The 22,318-nt window shown below is 46.4% G+C and overlaps 3 protein-coding genes across 6 annotated transcripts in view; all 3 read left to right on the top strand.

The window, feature by feature from the left end:
- Positions 1–2,259: 2,259 nt before the first annotated feature.
- Positions 2,260–10,493, top strand: LOC106651269 (sushi, von Willebrand factor type A, EGF and pentraxin domain-containing protein 1; the record flags this gene model as incomplete). Its single annotated transcript, XM_014369708.1, has 17 exons — positions 2,260–2,387; positions 3,414–3,472; positions 4,744–4,953; positions 5,258–5,353; positions 5,448–5,570; positions 5,664–5,827; positions 6,008–6,134; positions 6,595–6,744; positions 6,826–7,002; positions 7,422–7,601; positions 7,685–7,803; positions 8,311–8,719; positions 8,800–9,225; positions 9,304–9,657; positions 9,741–9,920; positions 10,005–10,113; positions 10,199–10,493. Coding segments are annotated over 17 exons (3,306 nt in total), but the record flags the coding sequence as incomplete, so codon positions are not given.
- Positions 10,494–11,451: 958 nt separating this feature from the next.
- Positions 11,452–14,337, top strand: LOC106651403 (myosin regulatory light chain sqh). Of its 2 annotated transcripts, none has more exons than XM_014369880.2 (3): positions 11,452–11,557; positions 13,110–13,519; positions 13,602–14,337. In XM_014369880.2, the coding sequence occupies exons 1-3, from the start codon at positions 11,525–11,527 to the stop codon at positions 13,720–13,722; spliced, it is 564 nt and encodes a 187-aa protein (XP_014225366.1). In that variant the 5' UTR covers positions 11,452–11,524; the 3' UTR covers positions 13,723–14,337. The 2 variants fall into 2 exon arrangements, with proteins under 2 accessions (XP_014225366.1, XP_014225367.1); XM_014369881.2 differs by lacking the exon at positions 11,452–11,557 and adding an exon at positions 11,947–12,116.
- Positions 14,338–15,547: 1,210 nt separating this feature from the next.
- The window catches only part of LOC106651617, a 36,777-nt gene continuing 30,006 nt past the window's right edge, over positions 15,548–22,318 (top strand). For 2 of the 3 annotated variants that reach the window (XM_014370209.1, XM_014370208.1), the window contains exons 1-2: positions 15,577–15,658; positions 16,372–16,940. The gene's annotated coding sequence lies outside the window, so the exon portion shown is untranslated. The other variant, XM_023458740.1, reaches the window with a different exon arrangement.

Genomic DNA, 22,318 nt, shown 5'->3' with positions numbered 1-22,318 from the left:
CGTACATTTTTTCGCACACGCGCGCGCGCATTATAAGTACCCTTTTTGACGCGCACTGCAACCTTGAAGGAGCGTCTCGAGACGAAAATTCGGTCAAAGTAGTTCGCTGGTGCATCGTATTCGCAGCCGTGGAGTAGACAAAGAATATGTTGCTATTTTATATTACCACCAAAATAGACAGCTATCCCACGGAAAATATGGCACGATTTGCATTTATGTGAAATTCACGTACAAAAGCGGGCGCAAACACGCCCTTTAAATAAAACAACGGTATTACATACGGGAGTGCATAGAAAGTTCGAAAATCGGCTGTACATAAATAAATGCGCGATATATCGGGACAGCTGCCGAGTGCGCGCAAGCAAGCGACGACTACGCCGGACACCGCAATCAGATTCATTTTTTATTTGCTGCTGCTGCGCGTGGGGCTATTAGAGCCTCGTGATCGAGAGATTTATTATTCATATGCGCGAGGAAAGTTTCAGTGGTGCAGATTGATGCTTATATTTATCGGCCTAATGGATACTTCTCGGAGCCGATATCGGCCCTTGCGATCTTTGCGAGCCGGGCCCGCGCTCCCGAGAGAGCTGAACGATCATTCAGCTTGCGGAATGGAAATTGATATGTATTTGGTGCGGAGCTGCCGTATAGCAGCATTTAATTCATCATTTTCATAAGCTGAATTATTCGCATTTAATAATAATGAAAGTCCGTGTACGGCAGCGGGTAATGAGTATTGGTCGCGGGGAGAGATAGTAAAAGATAATAAAACGAAAGAGAGAGGGAGAAAAGTTGTCAAGTTACGAAATAAACATTAATAATAGCCGAGGCTGTAGACGGAGGTAGCGCTTGATTTGCCATCAGGCGGAGTGTGACGACCCCGCGGCGGCGTTACGGGTGCGAATTTATAAAATATTAAACGCGAGAGGCGCACTGCGTTGCAAAATTACTCGTCGTGCGCTGCGGTGCATCACTGCCGCCGCCACAGGCGAGCTGTCCTTTTCCGCGTAGTGTCAATTGCTTGGAAATATATTTCCACTCATTAGACAGTACATTAGCCAGCTTAATATAATATCAATTTAAAACCACTGACACACGTACGTATTGCACACGAGGCACACGACGAGTTGATTTTCGTGAGGTTTGTTTACGTGTACTATAACTGCCATGCAGCACAAAACAAACAGCTCGAGTGACGCTTCTCGCCGATTCATTATATACACGGCAAATATAGCTATACACACACACACATAGACTCGCACACATATTCAGACGCGATCGTAATCTCTTTCTCGCATCACGCCTTCTCTTACTCGATTAGAAAGTCGGGGTCTCTTCTATGGCCGCGATGCTGCCGAGCTGCTGCTGGCTGACTGCCTGCGCGCCTCTACACCACGAGCTTCCATGTGAAATCGCGACTTTTATATGGTATACGCGAATCAATTATCTTTTCCTAAGCATCTCTTTACCGACTGCGGCTGCTTGTTTTTTTTCTCCTTTTCATTTTATTTTCCTTTTTTTTGTTGTTGCTGCAGCGAGCAGAGCTCGTGCGATCGCGTTCCGAGAAATATTCCGCGCAGAATGTAGATTACAAAAATTGTATTTCAAAGGCACACACGAGCTCCTTGCAGCAGATGTTTATGTTGTATTTATCGCTCAAGGACTCCGTGGCACGTTTATAGTCGAAAATAGCGTTTCGTTCGCACATTTAATGCGCCGCGCTATAGAGAGAAATGCAAAAACGATTAGTAAAATAAGATCGCGAACGCGCTTATTTACGGCGACTTTCCCGAACTTATAAGGTCTTGGCGAAGGCTCTTGAACGCCAATTCGCAACAAATTTCTTTTCGTTATACGCGATTCAATCGGCCGAACAAGCTCGAAAATTCGATCGAAAAATCGTCAAATGTATATAATATTGGCGATGATTCAGGCTCGAGACGTCGTAGCTGATCACCGGCACACACATGTATAATATAAACGCGTGGATAAATTTAAATATGAAACATAAGTGAGAATGTCGAAATCGCGCAATAAGATCGTGAATCCTTCAGTAAATAGCACACGTATTTATATACAGCTCTTTTATCCCGATCTCGGTATATAGCATATAAAATATATAGCCCCGCGTATGTATTCGCGTACATGTAGTTCCATTGAAACAATATCAGATCTCTCCTCTTCCTCGACGAGCTCACGAGCAGAGCTCGATCTGTTTGGAAGAAAAAAATGAAATGAAATGAAAAAATTTATTGTTTTTTGATGGCAGAGAGGAGATGCGGCCATCCGGCTGTGCCGATGAACACGAGGGTCTCGCTGTCGGATGAATCATTGAGAGTCGGCACGATTGCCACTTACACCTGCGATCCCGGCTACGAGCTCTTTGGGTAAGTTCTGACTATTATAATATGCTTTTATGTATACGTTTCTCAAGCTGCTTTATTAATTACTGATACAGCAGTTAATTATCGATGTATACACCGTGTTTCATAAACGATCTAATGAACGAAATAGGCGAGACTTTTTGTTGTTATGCGCCTGACGCAATTATATACGTGATCGGTAACTTTTGATTAATCCAATAAACAATCCTGATTAATTCGATAAAGCATAATATATCCGTGCGGTCGCGTGCGCGTCGCCTCGGAATGACGAAAGTCTCGGTCGCGCCAAAGGTTGACGTCCCGCGCAAGTACTACGACACAACACGACGTACACGCGGAAGCTGCAGTCGAGGCTCGCGTGACCGTACACGGCTACCATAAAGAGAAAGAGAGAGAGAGACAATATAATCGTCCTCGACGCGATGGCATATCGCGATCGCTTCCGCGCGTAATCACATTGTCGTGTGCCGTACGTCTCGATTTCTATATAAATACAGCTTCGATTACGCCGCCGTACATTATAATGCATCCCTCGAGTGTACACGTCGGATTACGATACGAGCTTATACTCTGGCAATGTCGTGCGTCGTTACATTTATAACGACTGATTATATTATTTACGTATACCGATTTGCTTTCATTTTTTTTTTGTTTTCCCCGAGCTCCGATCGTTACGCGTACGCGATATTCAATTGCGTATCACAATGCGCCTGGAATTTCACTTTTCAAACGCGACGCCCGCGTTACGCGTTGCCAAGAAAGGCGCGCGCGACGAGGCGATATCGAGCTGGCGCGGTTGACTTTCGATCGACATCTTCGAATTTGACAGCGGTGCGACGATTTTCATTTAAACGTCACTGCCATACTTTACTTGGATATCGCGAATATTGTCAGTGTCAGCGAGCGCGAGCGCGAGAAAGTTGGAGTTAAGCTCGCGACTGTGCATCGATAACGTGACTCGCTCTCTGTATATAAAAGCCGTGTCATTTTCAAATAAATTGTAAGAAAAAAAACCTGTATTTCTTTCAGATCCAACAATACGATCTGCAACAGTCGTGGAAAATGGCAGGGAGAGCTACCAGCTTGCGGTAAGTCGATAAAGAAATAAAGGGAAAAAAGACTAATGGTGGTAACAGCGTCATCGCTCGGTGTAGTAGAAGCAGTTGGCTCGTGCATCGCGGACAAACAATTGACGCTCCGCAAGGAGGGAGAGAGAGATTAAGGAGTCGAGATAGAGCTCGTCGAACACGTGTATACATAAATATCAGCGAGCGAGAGACGACGGAGGAAAAAAAAGGCCGAGCGAAACGGAAACTCTTTTACGCAATGCTCTTTTTTTCTTTTCTATCGCTCGAGCCTATACACGTGTAGACTAAAATCGGCCCGAGATCGGTTCTTGGCAGTTGTTATGCGGCGTTGCATCAAGAGCCTCGCGCGCGCGTGTGGCACACACAGGCCATCCGGATTTCGCGATCGATCTATCTCTCTTTCTCTCTCTCTCTCTTCTCTCGCTCGCTCTTTCTATCTCAAAAGCAACACTCGCACGGGCGTGTGTTGAAAAAAAAGAGATCGTTGCCAACCGATCGAGACGCAAGGGAAAAACGTGAGCTACATGTAATAACTTTCATAACTTTCGATCGGGGCCACTTGACTGTGCATCTACGCGTTCGGCCTGCACAAATGGCTTATTAACGATATATCGAACGTGACGATGAGCGCGTTAACAATCGCATGTAACGAGTAAGGCGAGTGCGGGTACACAAGGAAGAGCCTAAAAATGCAATATAATAGATGCACCGCGGTGAAATCTATCGACTTTGCACGCACACAGAAATTCGGTGCAAATAGGCCGCGGCAGCTGTGTGTGGGTGGTTTCCAACGATATAAATCCCTCCGAGCTTCGATGGGGAAATCCTTTCTCCGGTTCTCACACTCTCGGCGGCGGCTGCTGCTGCTCTTCGATCTCGTTATGGGAGAATATACGCTAGAAACTCTCAGCTCGCTCGCGCGCACGATCATCGGCATTCGAATGCAAAAAATCGCCCCAGCTAGACTCTGCTCTATGTGTATACGTGTCTATGAATGCATAACGCGTCTGTACGGTCCGTGCACCATATGCAGTGCATTATACCTGCCGGAGTACTAACATGTTCTCTCTCTCTCGCGCGCGCGGTTGAAAGGAAAAACGGAAAATTATAAGGCCTATTCAGTACTGACTTATGCAACGGCGCTTGGCTTTGTATGTGTGTATATAAACATGGTCAAAGAGTCGCACGATACACGCTGTACGCAAGCCGTCGGTGTGCGTTGCACGTCGTTTTACGCGTGTGAATTTCATTTATGTGCATGCGCCAAACAGGTGTGAACGTCGGCTACCGAAAACCGGCCAACCAGTCGACGACGGTGCGAGGGGGTGACGCCAGCCACGCCAACGACGGCGACTTCAGCACCGAGCACGACGGCAAACGATGCACCGAGACCCAGAAGGAGCACAGCCCCTGGTGGAGAGTCGATCTGCTCAAGCCCTACGCCGTCAAGGTCGTGAGGGTGACCACCCGAGGCTGTTGCGGTGAGTTATGATAAATATACGCAACTCGCCTGTATTAACTTGTGTAGCGCACGCAATAAGTGTCGATTTTGTAATCGGCAACTTTATTATTATTTTACTCGTTTACGGATGATTGCACTTGTCTGTACGTATAATAGCGCCGCGCGCACAAGATAATTACACGCGCGTAACGCGTCGGTTTTTAACGCTTGCGCATTCCTCGACAATAGAGTAAGCTGTAAGCGTAATTTTGCATTTTATTTCTAAAACGATTATTTTACTGATTGTGTGCTGCTGCTGCTGCTGCTGTGTGGCGATCATGCAGGTCACCAACCTCTGCAGGACATCGAGATTAGAGTCGGCAACAGCAGCGCCGAGCTCCAGAGAAATCCATTATGCGCTTGGTTCCCCGGAACGATCGGTACGTTAAAAGCCGGAACGCAGCATCGGTTCTAGATATATCATAGGCAGACGAAAAAATGTGGTTCCTTTTTGTTGTCTCGTTCTTGTTGCAGAGGAGGGCATGACTAAGACGTTCACGTGTGCTCGTGCGTTGATCGGTCAGTACGTCTACCTGCAGCTGGTCGGCGTCGAGAGCAGCCTCAGCATCTGCGAAGTCGAGGTCTTTGCCACGGATGGTGAGTCTCTTTTTATCGATAAAAAAACAAAAATTATACAGCATCTTCCGTCGTGATCCCGCAAGTATATAATGCTCATGAATTTTATTGCAGAGTTCTCGGTGGACAAGTGCGCCCAGGCCGGTACCGCAGCCGACGCCGATCTGGCCGCCTTCAACTCGACCTGCTACGAGTTCGCGTTCGGCGGCAAGACGTTCCAGGCGGCGCGGAGCTACTGCCAGTCGCGCGGCGGCGATCTCGTGCACGGCTTCATCAAGGTACGTCACGACGATGCTCATGAACCGAATAACGAGCCAGCGAATGCCAGGCTGAACCCGCTTCGCCACACTACTAGCACTCGCCATAAATATCCCATTAGCTTTTCCAATCGCGATTCGAGTAGTAGCATCTTCGATCCTCGTTACGCTCATAATTTACGTGTTGCATTGCTCGAGCAGGGAGCCGCGACGACTTTCGTGACCAACAATCTGGAACGGCGCAAGAGCAAACTGAAGACGACGTTCGTCTGGATCGGCGCCCAGAAGGAGCCGTCCACCGCACCGACGCCCTGGAAGTGGGTCGACGGTAAGCCATATCCTACTATTACCGTAGCATATAAGTAACGTAATTAGCCGATTGGGAGGGAGCCGATAAAATCGCGCGATTAATTATACGCGTGTCGGCCGGGGCCGATTGTGACAGCCGTGTAAAAATTTGAATTCAAACTCGGCAACTCAACAATGTACCTACTATCGCGTACCGCTCTCAAGTACCATAAGTGCAACAACGTAAGTGAGCTCTGAGGTATATCACAGCCGAGCTGTAGCTGAGAACGGGGCCGCTCGCGTACACGTCTTTTCTCATCGCTTTAGACTATCGATTTCTGTCGCAATCGCTCGTTTCCATACACGTTAAGTACCAGAGCGTCGCACAGTGTAAGCGATACGATATACATCCTATGCACGCATATTATGCAGCACCTGTTCCGCGTTATACCACACGCGATTTATAACGTTTGTGTGTGCGCATTCAATTACGTTTGCAGGCGAGGTGATACAGAAACCGCAGTGGGCAGCCGACCAGCCGAATAATTACAATCGAGAGCAGAACTGCGTCGTGTTCGACGGTGGACGCTCCTGGCTCTGGAACGACGTCGGCTGCAATCTCGACTATCTTCACTGGATCTGCCAGAGCAGTGAGTTGTACCGAAAATATCAACTTCGCGAATCGAATTCACTTCGAGATTTTCAACGCTACGCGTGCCTTTTCTTTGCAGAGCCTTCTGTCTGCGGCAGTCCCGAGAAGTCCGAGAACACGACGATCTTGAGCACGAATCGGAAGATCGGTTCGACCATCGAGTACGCTTGTCCCGACGGCCACATGCTCATTGGCTCGAAGAATCGAACTTGCGAGTCCAGTGGATTTTGGAGCGGTTCGCCGCCAACCTGTAAATGTAAGTTCAGCTTTCTCATGACATCTTATAATATTATGGACTCATGATTTTTTCAACTCCAACTGGATGAGTAAGATTCAAGTCGAAATGAAAAAATTAAAGTATGCGAACGTTTTTAGGTACTCTAGATATATAATTAGATAATTAAAGATAGTTATCTCTTGTCTATTCTAGATATTATCTAGATAACTATAAATTTTAGTTTTTAGGCACTTTAGATTTTTTCGAGTATTTGAACAAATCATAGTTATTAGGAACTTTTCTCTTCTTTACTCCTTAATAATATTGGGCCTTATGAAATAAAATTTTAAAACTTAAAAACAATCGAGTACTCAACAATCGTACATTCGCCCCTATTTTTAACTTGATGCGCATTAATGCTGAAAGTAAATAATTATAATTTGTAAATATGCGCATAGTCGTGGACTGCGGAGAGCTCGAGTCGCCGGAACACGGACGAGTCAAGTTGCTGAACGGCCGGACGACCCACGGAGCGATAGTCGAGTACAAATGCGAGGAAAATTACACTCTCGTTGGCGACACGGCTAGAAAGTGTGGCGACGGCGGCATCTGGAGCGGCCATCAGCCCCAGTGTTTGTGTAAGTCACCTCGACTCATTATTATCCTTCTTATCTTCGATATTTCTTCCTCTTTTTTTCTTACTCATTTATTCGATTTCCAGTCGACTGGTGTCCCGAACCACCGGAGATCAAAGGTGGCTTGGTATCGTTCAGCGGCAAACGCACCGGCTCCAAGGCGACCTACACCTGTCAAAAAGGCTTCGTCCTGTTCGGCGACAACGTAAGTCCCATACAAATATTTCGAATTTTTGTGCGTCGCGCGCTCGTGGGTGTGCCAGTACAGACCAGAGAGCATGGCTAAAATTAATTATCGTAACCTCGATACACGCGCGTCGTTATAGCGTGTGGCTCGGCTGTAAGGCGCCCGTGATACCGATCGAGCACGTTGCCGAGTCACGCGCGCACCGATCGACACGCCAGATGAAAAATTCTTAATTCGCAGCGATAATTGTATCGTGTATAAAATTTCTAACGGACGTAAATGCAACGAACAACGAGTTCGCAACGATTATTCGAAAGTAGAAAAATTATTAAACAGAAATCGTCGTGGAGGTTGTTACGTCGCATTGGCCAGCGGACACACATGTACACTCACGGACACGGACGCAGAGGGACAGACGCACAATCGCGAGTGAAAGGAGTCGCATTGAGATTGGAATTGTCGGATAATAAATGATATATTATATATAAACGGTGGCGTGCGCGCGCGCTTGCGATATTATTACAGGTACTCACTTGCGATATCGGAGGTCAGTGGTCGGGCAAACGGCCGGAATGCCGTTACGTGGACTGCGGCTCACCCGCCCAACTGAGCCACGGCCAGGCCCAGCTGCTGAACGGCACGACGAGCGTCGGCAGCGTCGTCGAGTACAGCTGCGACGAGGACTACTGGGTCGACGGCAAGCCCGTGCAGGAGTGCACGCGCGAGGGCAAGTGGAGCCACCCGAGCCCCAGCTGCGAGCTCATCACCTGCGAGGAGCCCGAGGTGCCCAACGGCAGCTACGTAGTCGGCTACGACCTCTACGTGCACAGCACCATCGAGTACCACTGCGAGGAGGGCTACCTGCTGAGGGGACAGGCCAAGCACACCTGCGACAAGAACGGCGAGTGGACCGGCCAGTTGCCCCATTGCCAGTGTGAGTGCCCCGCAGGATTTTGCACGAGTTTATCGCGAGGAGCTTATCGAGCTAATCGAGCGATGCATTGTATTTTACAGTCATCGACTGCGGCAAGGTGCTGCCCGTGCCCAACGGCTCGGTGGACTACGTCAACGGCACGACCTACCTCAACAGCGAGATCGCCTACAGCTGCGCCAAGAATTACCGGCTGAACGGCAGCTCGAGGCGCTACTGCCTCGACAACGGCATCTGGAGCGACGCGACGCCCAAGTGCGAGGAGATCCGCTGCCTCGAGCCGACCCTGGCCAAGCACGGCATCCTGTCGCTGACGGGCAACGATCGCATGTACGGCAGGACCCTCATCAGGACGGGCACCGCCGAGAACTCCAACACCGGGGCCACCTCCTACAAGATCGGCGCCCTGGCCAAGTACCGCTGCGAGCGCGGCTACAAGGTCGTCGGTGACTCGCTCTCCACCTGCGAGGAGAACGGCAAGTGGAGCGGTGACGTGCCCCAGTGCGTCTGTGAGTTGCCATTTTTTTTTTCGAGTCAGCTATCTGCAAATCTATGCAAGTATACTTTACTCGCGTCATTTTTTCCAGACGTGGACTGCGGCAAGCCCGAGGAAATCCAGCACGGCAGGTACACGCTGACGTCGAACGTCACGTATTACGGCGCCGCGGCCCTGTACGAGTGCGACGTGAACTACGAGCTCGATGGCTTCGCCAGGAGACAGTGCCTGGAGAACGCGACCTGGAGCAGCGAGCCACCCCTCTGCAAGGAGATCAAGTGCAAGGAGCCCGATAAGATCGGTATGGCCAGCGCTCAGGTGTCGACCTACAGCGTCGGCGGTGTCGCTCATTACAATTGCCCGCGCGGCTACATAATGGAGGGCAACGCCACGAGGATCTGCCAACAGAACGGTTCCTGGAGCGGCTCGTCGCCCTCGTGTTTCGGTACGTTTTGGCTCTTTTTTTATTTTTTTAGACGCGTCGCCCGGTTAAAAACCGATCCGATATCGCTAATTTCTTATTTCTAGCTGTCGATTGTAAACACCCGCCACTGATCGAGAACGGCCGAGTCATCGTCGTGAACGGGACGACGACCTTCGGAGGCGCCGCCGAATATCATTGCCTGCCGCAGTTCGAGAGATCGGGCCTCTTCCTCAGAAAGTGCCTCGATACTGGATTGTGGAGCGGCGAGGAACCAAAGTGCATCGGTAAGCATTTCAACGACTTTGACTATTGAAATATCCAATTATCGAGTACCAATTATATTCATTGGAAAAAATGATATTTTTCAGAATCCACGCACGAGATGGCCGAGGTTCAGGGTGTCGGCACTAGTGTCGGAATCTCCGCTGCCATCATCATCGTCATACTCATAATCATCGGTATAGTCTATCTCAGGCTGTAAGTATCATTTTTGAAATTATCTTCGTTAACGATCTGCCAGGCTAATAGGCTGAATTTAACGTAATGCTATCGACTTGCGCAGACGCAAAGCTACACCGGTGAAGAACACGGAAAACGTCCAGGCGGCCGAGCGCAAAGAGGACCAGAACGCCGCGGTCATGTCGTACGCGACCCTCAACGACGGCACCACGACGACCATGTACGAGAACGTCCCGGAGGACGGCCTCTACGACAATCCCTACAGCATGACCGGTAGCACCTACGGCTACGGCACCAACGGCCGGAGGACTTACAACAACGGCCGCTCGGCGGGTCACTACGAGGCCGAGCCGGTCAATCGCAACGGCATCACCATCAACGGCGTCGCGGTCAGATAGACGAACAACGACAAAGTATCGTCGCATCGCGCCACGACTATTATAGTTTAGGACTGCGCTCGTTTGCGACACCTACGAATGGTTTAGTCAAAGAGTTCCAAAATATACTTCATATATTTTTTATTTTGCTGTATAAGAGCGAGGACGATCGTCTCGTTGTACGTGCGGCTGTACATACAGATTATACAAACGTTAGATATTATTCCTTTCTAGATGCGATATATTATTTATTTATAAATATTTACTATATGTATTTAGAACTGATTTTTGGTTTAATTCACAAAGTACTCGGTAAGATTTTATTGTTTCCTTAGGCCTATAAGACATTTTGTTACATCGTTTTAGCTCGCTATAATATAATTATTTATTAAATAATATAAAAGCAACGAAAAACAAAACAATGTGAGTATTTTACAAAGAAATTAAGAGTAGAGAGACGTGCTCGAATTGCTGCGAGGACGTGTATATTTTAGGATTTTTTATATAAAAAAAGATACGCAAAGTATCGAATTATAAGTTTTTACGATTTGTAAATAGTTTGATGAAAAGAGAATATTCATATACCCTGTTTTGCTATATCCTATAAGCCATATATAGTAGTAGTAAAGGCATCACTTGTATAAATTCATCAATTTTTTGTAAATATCCTCTTGAAAATACGCCCATTACTTTTTAATTGTAATACCGAGCCTTACCCCCCTCCCCGTGTGTTTTCCTATGGAACGTTGCACTTATATTTTTACATTTAAGGAGGGTCAAACGAATTAATTAAGCAAAGGCTTACATAAGTTTTAGATAACATTATGCAATTAGGAGATATGAAAACTGTTGGTTCCAATCATGGTTTTGCATGTATCGCAATAAATGAAAATTCGACATTTAATCTCACACACATCTGGGCTATTTCATTTCCCCTACCTACTTTCAGTCCTTGGAAATTCGAGTATATACAAACAATGAACAAATCACTCGTTCACTCAATTTACGACTGTTGAGAGCAGAGCTGTGTTATCTTGTGAAGAAACCGAAAAATGGAGCCATCACCTTCTGACCAGAGTGACGCAGTACGTAATATTTTTTAAAACAATTTTTTTTATTAAAAAAGGAATGGCTCAATTAAACTAATCAAGGAGACGAATTGAGCTCTTAGAAACTTGTCGATAATGGCTCGTAAAAGTTAAGTTCGAAGTATTTAGTTGGGTCAGAGGCCGATAAATATTTTTCAGCTCTACTCGGAGCACATTGTCTCTCTCATGGTATAAATTTGCACCGTCAGATATCGCTAGCTACCGAGGCGAGGCGCGGCGAGTTCCGCGAGCTGGAGGGAGCGCGACACGACTGCTCGTCGGCTCTCGGCGTCTCTCGGCTTCCTTCGGCACATGACGTATGCTCGCCTACATGAACATACACATACACAACATATATGTATACACATACACATCGTTTGGTTTTCCCACAATATTTTTGCTGCCGCGCTCAGGCGCGGGTACGCTGGAGATAGCGACTCCACCAATCCTCTCGCCCAGTGCTCTTTGCTTGCAGTAATATAACGGCTGTCTACGCAGACGAACGGACGTTACTTACTTTCTCATCTCCAGCAACTGTTTGCTACAGCAAAAATAAGTGAGTGATTGCGATTGTTGGGTTGTTTCTTCGTGCCAATTGCAATTTTCCGAGGCCTTGGGACGACTCATGTGTTTTCAGTTTTGACAGTTTTTTCGCTTGCCTTTGTTTGTGTGTGTGTGTGTGTAATAAGCCTTGCAGAAAACAGATAGGCAGCCATTGTATTCGTGCGTGCACACATATGTGTACGCACACACTGTACTATATCACTTTCGTATCTTGACTTTACGCATACCTCTGGACAAGAGTCATCACTCTGGCCTCGATTTTTTACCCAAAAAGTACTTGTCACTTTTCGTCTCAGATTTTACTTGCTGCCTCTTGCGCGACGTTGTTTTTATCCTTTTAAAGCCTTGTACGCTCGACTCTTGCTCAATATAGATAAACTCCACTCAAAAAATAAACCGTGTAAACTTGACATTGGTCAGTCGAATGTATCAATGTTTAATTTTTATTGTTTATATTTGTGACGTACAACACGGATTCTTACGCTACGCCTATAATTGATTCGCGCCATGTAAATCTTGTGCTCTCAATTTTCCTACCAAATCAAGACATGCACTCTTTAGGATTTATCATGAATGATTCATTGAGGGATTCTGTGACCATATATAGATATTAGTCATCCATGTTGAGATTCTGACTGCAGACTTATAATTTACAAAGTGTCAAAAGTATTGTAAAATATTTTTGTCTTAAAATACTTTGGTTGCATTTTTTAATAATGTTGTAATTTGGATCAATTTTGATTACTCAGCTGACTTCCATACACAGATTGATGAATGCATTGCCTTATACTTGATTGCTGACCTATGCTATTATTTCTGTCAACATTTTTTACATGACTTGGCCTATCAAAGAATGGCCTATTCAATATTCACATAAGCACTTTTAATATCTTCTCTTATTTTCAAATTTTTAATATCAATAACATTGATAAAAACTCATTGATGAAGAAGATAAGAAATGTATTAATTGTAATACTTATTTCAGTTAAACATGTCTTCAAGAAAAACAGCTGGACGTCGTGCCACGACCAAGAAACGTGCGCAGCGTGCAACTTCAAATGTGTTTGCAATGTTTGATCAAGCACAAATTGCAGAATTCAAGGAGGCTTTTAATATGATTGATCACAATCATGATGGTTTCATCGATAAGGAAGATCTGCATGATATGCTAGCATCGTTAGGAAAAAATCCAAGTGATGACTATTTGGAAGGCATGATGAATGAAGCCCCAGGTCCAATCAATTTCACAATGTTCTTGACACTTTTTGGTGAAAGACTGCAGGGTACTGATCCTGAAGATGTTATTAAAAATGCATTTGGTTGTTTTGATGAAGAAAATAATGGCCACATTAATGAAGAGAGATTAAGAGAACTTCTTACATCCATGGGTGATAGGTAAACCTATAGTTTAGATTTCTATGCATTAGTATTACATTGAACTCAAATGCATAATGCTTCTGTTTTTATTTTTTATTAGGTTTACTGACGAAGATGTGGATGAAATGTATAGAGAAGCTCCAATCAAGAATTCCATGTTTGATTATCTAGAGTTCACCAGGATTCTGAAACATGGAGCCAAGGATAAGGATGAGCAATAATCAAGTCAAGAATTATTAGTATAGGCAGAACAGACGATATTACAAACCAATATTATTTATATACATTTATAAACAATTTATAATAGGAATTTTTGACCTCTTTTAATGTTCTGCATTTAACTAGTAGTTTTAAATTACTATAGCACTCAAATAGTAGTTTATCATTGATTTTCAAATAAATTCAAAATAATTCTATACAATCTTGATATTCAGTTGTTAACACCAGGATATCAAGCAATTCATGATGGTAACAACTGAGTGTGTATAGAAGGCCTTTTAGTACATTTGATAACATACTACGTTAGTAAAGCTTGCGCAAAATTTATCAGTTGTTTCAAGAACTTAAGTAATGCATTTAATTGTCACATTTGGAATTAATTTAACGCATAATAAAAGTGCCTATTTCTCGTGACATAAACAAGTATTAAAATATCAATCAAATCTTAATCATTGTTTTATCTTTTGGTATAAGAACTCTCATGTTGTATAATCACGTTTTTTTAATTGTTACTTCATGGACTGCAAAAGTGTACATTACAAATATTGATACTCAAAAAGCGGCATTTGTATTTTAATACAAAAACATAATATATAATAATATACATTATCACGAAAGATGAAGGAAATATTTTCTGCGTTAACAACCTAAGGAAAGTCCAAAATAATTTTGTCACTTACGATGAGCCCACTCCGATATAAAATTGAAGATTCACGCTCACGTTGGGTTGAAAATATAGACGAAAATATTCGATGCGGCTCGTGCCAGCGCCTAATGGGATGCATCGTTGTTAATGTCATCCGTTACAAGATATAACGAGCTGATGAAATTAGACGCACTTTTTGCAAGTTTTAAATAGCTCGACTATACGTTTTTGTCGGGCCAAGTTAGCGCGCGTTTTAAAAAGCCAATTAAGCTCGAGGTACTGCACCGGCCTGGCGACAATTTATTTTCAAGAGAACCAATACATGGGGAAATTTTCATCTCAAAATGACTCGTATACTCGGATGGTGGATTTTCGACTAAACGCGTCTATGAATGAGAGCGGAGAGGGTTGCGCCAAAAAGACCGAGAGAGTAATCCAAGTGAATTCGATGCAGCGCGGCGAGCTTGGATCAAAAAAAAAGGGTCGAAAATATCGATCGTCTTCGGGCGGTATAGGTACACGGCTTGGACTAAGGGCAAAATTAAACGCGAGAAAATTCCCCCGAGACGATACGGATAATGGCAACCCCTCGGTGCAGGCTCGGCAAGATATTTATGTGGGACGTGTGCGCGGAGGTGGGTATACATAAGTATCGACGAAAGGGGCCGATCAGCAGCAGTAGCAGCAACTCGCAGAGAGCATCGATTGAATGACACGCTAGAAAGACGATAAAAGGGGGACGCAAAAGCAAAAACAACGTCGGCCAGGAGAGGAAAAACAAGATCGAAGATTCGAAATTTCTCTCTCTCTCTCGAATTTTGTGCACATTATCACGGAGCTGGCGTTGCCGCTGCGTCTGCGCATTTTGCAAGCTGTTAAAGCGCCGTGACTCCGACTGGCGCCGACGTTGTTTTCATATAAACTCGGCACTGCTGCTGCTGGCTTGTGTGCACATACACACACACACACACACACACACACACACACACACACATGTATAATATATACGTGTACAGGGTGCCCCTTCTACGTGATAGCTAAACCTCCTACGCTCGAGGCGCGCTCTGGCTCGACGATAAGCGCGAAGCAGCAGCAGCAGCAGCAGCCAGCAGTGCGAGAGCGAGAAAGAGAGAGAAAGAGTCGGGCCGACTATGTAGATGCATTTGTGGTATATACGACGCTTCGAGCTTCATTGCGGGTCAGTATCGTTCGCTCGCTTACCTCGTGCGTTTCTCGCTGCGACTCGCGGAGATTCTCGTCTCGCGTTTCACATAGCGTATCATACATACATAGTAAGTCCGTCGTGTGCGCTACTCTGGCGTATTGCATACGTGCGCGCGTGCGTGTGTGACATCGCTGCAGGGGCACGGGGCAGCCCTTTCTTTCTGTTCCTCGCCTTTTTCTCGCCCTCGTCCCAGGCCTTTTTTAACTCCAAGCTCCCGTGACGTTGCATCTGCCTCTATGATGAGATAAAGGAGGAGAGAGTGAGAGAGAGTGAAAAAAGAGCGGCTGAGGGATGTCCGAGTTTAACTTTTTTTTTGTACGATTAACGAGGCGCCTGTTGATGAGTCGAGGAAAAGCTCGCGCGACTCGGGACTCGTAGAGCTTTCGTGTTGATCGAGCTTCGCCTGACCGGCGTGACGGACGTAATTTTCATGGAGCTTTCGTGGTCATCGTCTCGTACTTGCGATATTTTTTGAGGTTATTGGCGAGTGGAGCGCGCCGCCGCCGCGAGCTTCTGCTGCTCTCATATCTCCCATCTATATAGTTACGATCATAGTCGCGCTTTTCCGTGTATAGGTGCGCGAAAGCTCGCCTCTCTCTCTCTCTTTCTCTCTCTGCAACGCGGACCAGTCTATCTACTCACTCTCTTTCCTTCTCACTCTCTTCTTCTTCTTCTTTTCCCTATACATTCGTTTCCGCAAGCTCGTCGCTCGGAGGGGCTCCAGCGAAAAAGCTTGAATGAATTTTCCTCCTTAACTCGTTACAACGCCTCTGTTTTTAGTTTTCGTCACGCATGTAGTGGGTGACCAGCGCGCGATCAGTCGAGTGTGCGGTGCTGCGTTTGTGCTGCTGCTGTCTGTCTGTCTGTCTGTCTCTGTGCGAGGATACGTGACTCCAGAGAGAGAGAGAAAAAAAGGAGAAAAAAGCTGCAGTGCCCGATGAAGCTGAAAACGAAAAAGGCCAACGGCTAACGACCTTTAGCCTAGATTTAGCCTAGTTCCGTTTCTCCATCGACTCGACACGCCAGGCCGAGCGAAAAAAGAGAAGGAGGAGGAGGAGGAGGAGGAGGACGTTGCCATCTGGCAGTGCATTAGCACCAGGGCAGGGATCGCTCGAGGAGTCGTCGACGTATTTGGAACGACGACGACGACGACGCATCGTCTCGCTGGAAAAGCTCGTGTCGTGCAGCGAAACCTGTACCAAATGCAGCGGAGCACGCGCTGCGCAATCGAGCTCCGGGCCAGCAGTTCGCGCGCCGCCACGAAAGCCTCGCGCAGAAAACAACATGACGACGAGGCCAGGCATCAGCTGTTATTCGACTGACCCGAAATCGCAGCCCATCTCTGCCAGGTATATATCGAGCCACCTGTTTATATCGAGCTTTCTCTCGTCATTTTCTCCAAACTCGACAAAAAAAAGCTTAAATCGAAAAAAAATCATAATTTCCGCGAGCTACATTAATTAAAGCCTATGCTAATAATAACGACTCGGATGAAATTTCCCGCTCGGCTATCGTCGGGGCTTTCTCTCGCTAATGCGAATTACCGCGTGAGAAAATCGGTCACTCGAGGCTTGCGCTTATAAAAGTCCTCGACCATGGTAATTCGCTTGGTTTTTTTTTTGTTCCATTAACGATAGCCGAATAAATAGACAGCTTCCGTGGGAGAGAGAGCTGGGAGGAGTAGCAGTTATTATACAGCCGCGTTTTTATTCGTACATATAAAAATGCACGATGTGCGTTAGTGGAGAGATGAATTTTACTGACGCTATAATAAAAAGATTAAAGTCTGAAATTGCGCCGGCGATATTTTGCTTTTCTCTCGAGGCCCGAGGAGCGCGCCGTCGTCGTCGGGGAGTCGCGGCGGCAAATCCTAATCCAATCGTCTTATATACATTTAATATCGCCAGCTCGTATAGGATCCCGCGCTGACGTAGCATCGATTTACAACTTGCGATATTTTCCCTCGTGCCGCCGCCTTGGCTGTGTGCATGACACGAGGCTAATACAGTTTATAGTATTGTGCCGATCTCGCGGTCCCGCGATGAGTAATGCGCGCGTAGTACGGCTGCAGCAGATCGACGCACGTATCAACCCTCGAAGGAATCGTTTTAGCCAATCTCGCGCGCGCGCGAGTAATACGAGTAACGAATCGCAGTCGTGGCCGCGAGGCACGGCACAAAAGTACCCACTCCATGACTCGAGGAAAAATCATCGACTTTTCAATCTCTCTTTCTCGGTGACTCGGTACAACGCTCCGGTGTGTTGTGTGCCTCGAGCGCGCGGTAATCCAATACCCAATGTCGACGCGCGCCGTAGCACGCGCTCATCCGTCCGACAAAATCGCGCTACATTATAGTGCACCCACACTGCAAACTCTATATTATGTTCAGAGACTAGAGTCTCGGCTTGGACGCGTGTAAACGGCTTACAAAAAAGAAAAAAAAATGAGCGAAGCATTATCTCAGCGAGCTCGCTCTTTTTCTTCGCTCGCGCACACGTATATGTAGGTACGACGCGTAGCTGCCGCTAAGTAAGTAGGCGTCTGTCACCTTGAAAAAGCGCCAAAGAGTCCGAGACGACGACAGACGCGATCGTAAGCACATGTGTACGTGTGTATACATTCACGTGCTGGCTATACACAGACGTATGCAGGCCGAGGTAGATGCACTTGCAGGCGGTGTGTGTAAGCCGATACACCTCCTCGTCGGGCATTATGCAATGCGCTGCTCTATCCGAGCTCGAGGCACACAGAGCTCTCCTCGCCCAAGCTATACTCGTCTGCAGTCTGCGCGTCCGACGTTTGATCTTATTAGAAATAATAACGCGTCGCTCCTACAGTTCGGGCGATTTTACTTCAATTTTCCCTTCGATTCTGCCAAAGAGCTTCTTTCGAGTTCTCGGAACTTTTCACTGCAGTGCGGGGATCTGCAACTTTGTAAATGTAAACTCCGAGGCTCTTGTACTCGTGCATACGTGTGTGCTTTATCTCGTTATGTATTTCGCTCTGATTTGCACATGCACTGGTGTGTGCGTGCGCGTGTGTGCGACGACTATATAACGAATCTCGCCTTCGCCGCAAGTAGACCAACGCTCTCGAAAAATTACTTTATGCGCGATCCTTTCGTTCGCCACGAGATTATCGATCGGAGCTTTTATTTTACGCGTTCGCGCCTAAAGTTCGATAATCGCACTTGAGCTTTATCGTTAAAGCGTCGACCTCGACTTTCTTTAAATATAACACGTATACCACCTGTGTTGTAGCATATATTACACGCGAGGCGCACATATCTATACTGACACAATAAAATACGTTACACGAGTCACATAATGCATAGGGTTAGACCGGAGACATTTATTATTAATCGATGGTAATTACCGCACGTGGCTTGTTTATTATTTAGAGTGAAAAACATTTGGAAAAAGGTGAATAATAGCTGGCTATCCGGCGCGCAGGCGCACGAGAGCTTATTAGCGATACCGTTAGTCTAGCCACGCCATACCGAGCCAGCCAACATCTCCGCTAAACTTTCTTTTTATATTAAAACTTATGAAGACGTATATATATAATTATAAGAGTGCACGAGTCGAGCGAGCTGCTGCAGGATCGCTGCGGAAAAAGTCTTCTCCTATACGTCTTCTAACGGAATTGATACGTCGCGGGGCTATTATTTAGGTATTATACGCTCGAGCGTTTCTGCGGATGAGGATCACGATCGTTGCCACATATTTATGTGCAGCTATATAATACTCATACTGCGAGAGAGAGAGAGAGAGAGAGAGAGCACGTGCTACTTTTTCCGCTGCGATCATCCGACGAAAATGTTTAATATCAAACGCCGACGACGATGTACAACTATACGCGGCGAAAAGCCGACGCGTATATAGTTGTAGCTGTGTACGAAAGCGAGAGTGTTTGTGTGTGTGGCCTTTGGACGTGCCTTTATTATCGTGTGTGTATGCAGCATTTGAGCTACTGCTGGGAGCCCTTGACGCGCGCGCGTGTCGCCTCGTCGTCGTCGACGTCGTATTGCCCCTCGGAGCGGCTCGCACCCATCCACCAGCGGCGTACACACAACAAACTGACGGACGAAATTGTTATGCCGCCGAGTCTACGCTACGCGCTTTATTCAATGACTTTTTATACTTTTTTTTCTTTATTTTCCCTCTTTTTTTCGTCTCCTTCGCTGCGGAGCAAAAAACTTCTTATAGCTATACGTGAATGTAATGCTCGCACATTTGGCCGAGATTCAACATTTACATGAAAGTGCGTCTGCTGCAAGTGTATTAGAAAAAGGAGCTTTTTCCCTCGCGCGAGGAACCCCTTGGCGCCGTCGCGCGCGTTCCAACTTCCCGAGCTTATAATCATCTCGCAATCGCAAGCTCGTTCTTTCACGCAGTCAAGCCAATAATCTCGTTCGCTCGCTTCGCGCAATTTCTTTTATTCCTGTTTTTCTTTCTTTTTTTTTCGACATCTCAAAATAAATAATCGAATCGTCGCGAGTACCGAGAGTGGCAAGAAAACACGAGGAAAAAATTGCCCAAGCTCGAGCAATTAATCCGTCGAAAGCTTACGTGTTAATTTCACACACGTCTCGTCAGGAAATGGTACTTTTCGCATTTTCCTCCCTTCGTCACGATTCACGAATAATCCACTCCCCTTGTACGACCTCTGGCTTGTTGTTGTCACTGCCTCACCGGCGGCACCGACGGCCCCCTCATCTCTCTCTCGGCAGTCTAGGCAGTTGAAAGAGAAACGCACACACACACGGACGTTTATACGCAGTCGTCGCAGGCGCGCTGGAAAAATAAGCGCGAGCATGAAATGTCTGTCAAAAAGCACACACGCACACACACAAATCGAGCGTCGGCTCGGGATTCTTCGTCCCTTCTTTCCTCCCTCGGCTTTCTTTGTGCTTAAACAATAAATTACTGCGGCTCAAAAGCTATGTATAATATCCTAGTCCCTCGGGGGCTGCGAAATCCATACTCCTTTTCTGTCCTTTTGTTTTGTAAACTCGCCGCGCGCGACTTATACTTTTATTTAATTAAGTTGGATACGGCCTCTTATTTGCTTGATACCCGTTTTCTCAACTCGACCACTTGAAGATCGAGTGACTTGAAAGACAGAAGTCCTTTAATCTTTTCAAACTTATTCAAAGCCTCGTGCTCGACAATAACTTTATATCTGACAATCACAATTTAGCATCGATAGTAGTAACCGCCAAGTTATTTGAACTGTCTCTTAGTTAAAGAAACTGTAAAAAAATTTCAACTTACATGCTTGCTCCGCAATGAAAAAGCTACCGATCTTGATATACTATGTATAAGTTGGAAAAGTCGCAAAACACCAGCAGAAAATGACTCAGAGCTGGACGATCGTAAGTACGTTGCAGTCGAGCTCCATACGGCCGAAAGTTAAGTTCAAGTAGGGGGGCACGAAGAGCCGCGTGCAAAGAAGCGAGCCCAAGAGGGGCAATGAATGGGGTAACAAAAAGTCATAAGATGCACCCCTCGCGGCGCAGAGCTCGACAAGCAGCAGCAGCAGCAGAAGCAGCTACATATAGATATAGGCCGTGACGCTTGGGGCGCACATATCGATCGCGTATGTCACGTCTGCTGCCTTGCACGCACACGTGAGCTTTTAGATGCTTGACCAAACGTTATGTCAAGCTCGCCTCTCCGCCTGCCTTCCCCTTGTGTCTGTGCACACTCGTATACATGTACGTACGTTTGGTATGTAAGATAGGGACGGTACCGCGCTCCTATTAATTCACAGATACGCGACTATCCGCGCGGGGATCGAAATATATTTAAAATATATTACGCCAGTAGAGGCGCGATAGTTAGATTATAGCTGCGAGATACTCTCGGCAGGTATATACCTGTATAGGTGTGTATAAATGTGTAAAAATCGGCTGAGGTTCGCGTGCGCAGCGGCGGCAGCAGCAGCAGGTCGCCTGCCACTGGATACCGAGTCGCGCACAGCTCTACATAGTTCAGCTCGCGCGCATACGGTATAGTTTTACAGCACTGTAACGTGAATTAAACATCATTGCACCGCTAGACATGCGATTCTCTGTGCTATATGCTTGGGCTATTGTGAGCTATACATAAGGCGCAACACATGTACTCGCTCGTATCGTTGCTACACATCTCCGCGAGCGAGCTCGTTTTTTATTCTACGTATTTTTCTATAGGTGCACCCCGCGACTAATTCATTTTTCTTCCTTGTAAACTATTAGCAGGAAAAATAGCAGCGAGATGACAGATCGCGTGAATTTTTAATTGTTCTGGGATAAAATGTAACCTGCACCCATCCTGTTCTTTACACGAGAGTTGCGGATCGAGCTCGTTATCGCGTAGGCTCCTATTATCCGTCATCTGATTCGCGTCATAGATGACTATCGCCGCTGTGCCTCGTTTTTTCTTCACACCCACGCGGTGCTCTTTTTTTTTAATTCGCCACGACTGCTTCCTGTGGGTGCTCGATCGGAAATAGATACTTGTAATGAATTTCGCGCGTTTCCATTACGCTACTGCTGCTGCTCCACTCGTGCGCCGGAGCAATTACTATTTCGCAGCGACGAATGTGCCTGAAAATGCGTTTATTTGACGTCTCTCTTTTGTCGCTGCATCGGTACTACGTGTAGATATATAATATATACGCGTGCAGAGAGCAGCTCGAGCTAGCATGAATTGGCATTGACGCAAGCGAATGCAAGCTCGA

This window comes from Trichogramma pretiosum, unplaced genomic scaffold, assembly GCF_000599845.2.
Source record: "Trichogramma pretiosum strain Unisexual culture from Peru unplaced genomic scaffold, Tpre_2.0 scaffold68, whole genome shotgun sequence".
Lineage (NCBI taxonomy): Eukaryota > Metazoa > Arthropoda > Insecta > Hymenoptera > Trichogrammatidae > Trichogramma > Trichogramma pretiosum.
This window is presented reverse-complemented; position numbering and strand designations above follow the sequence as displayed.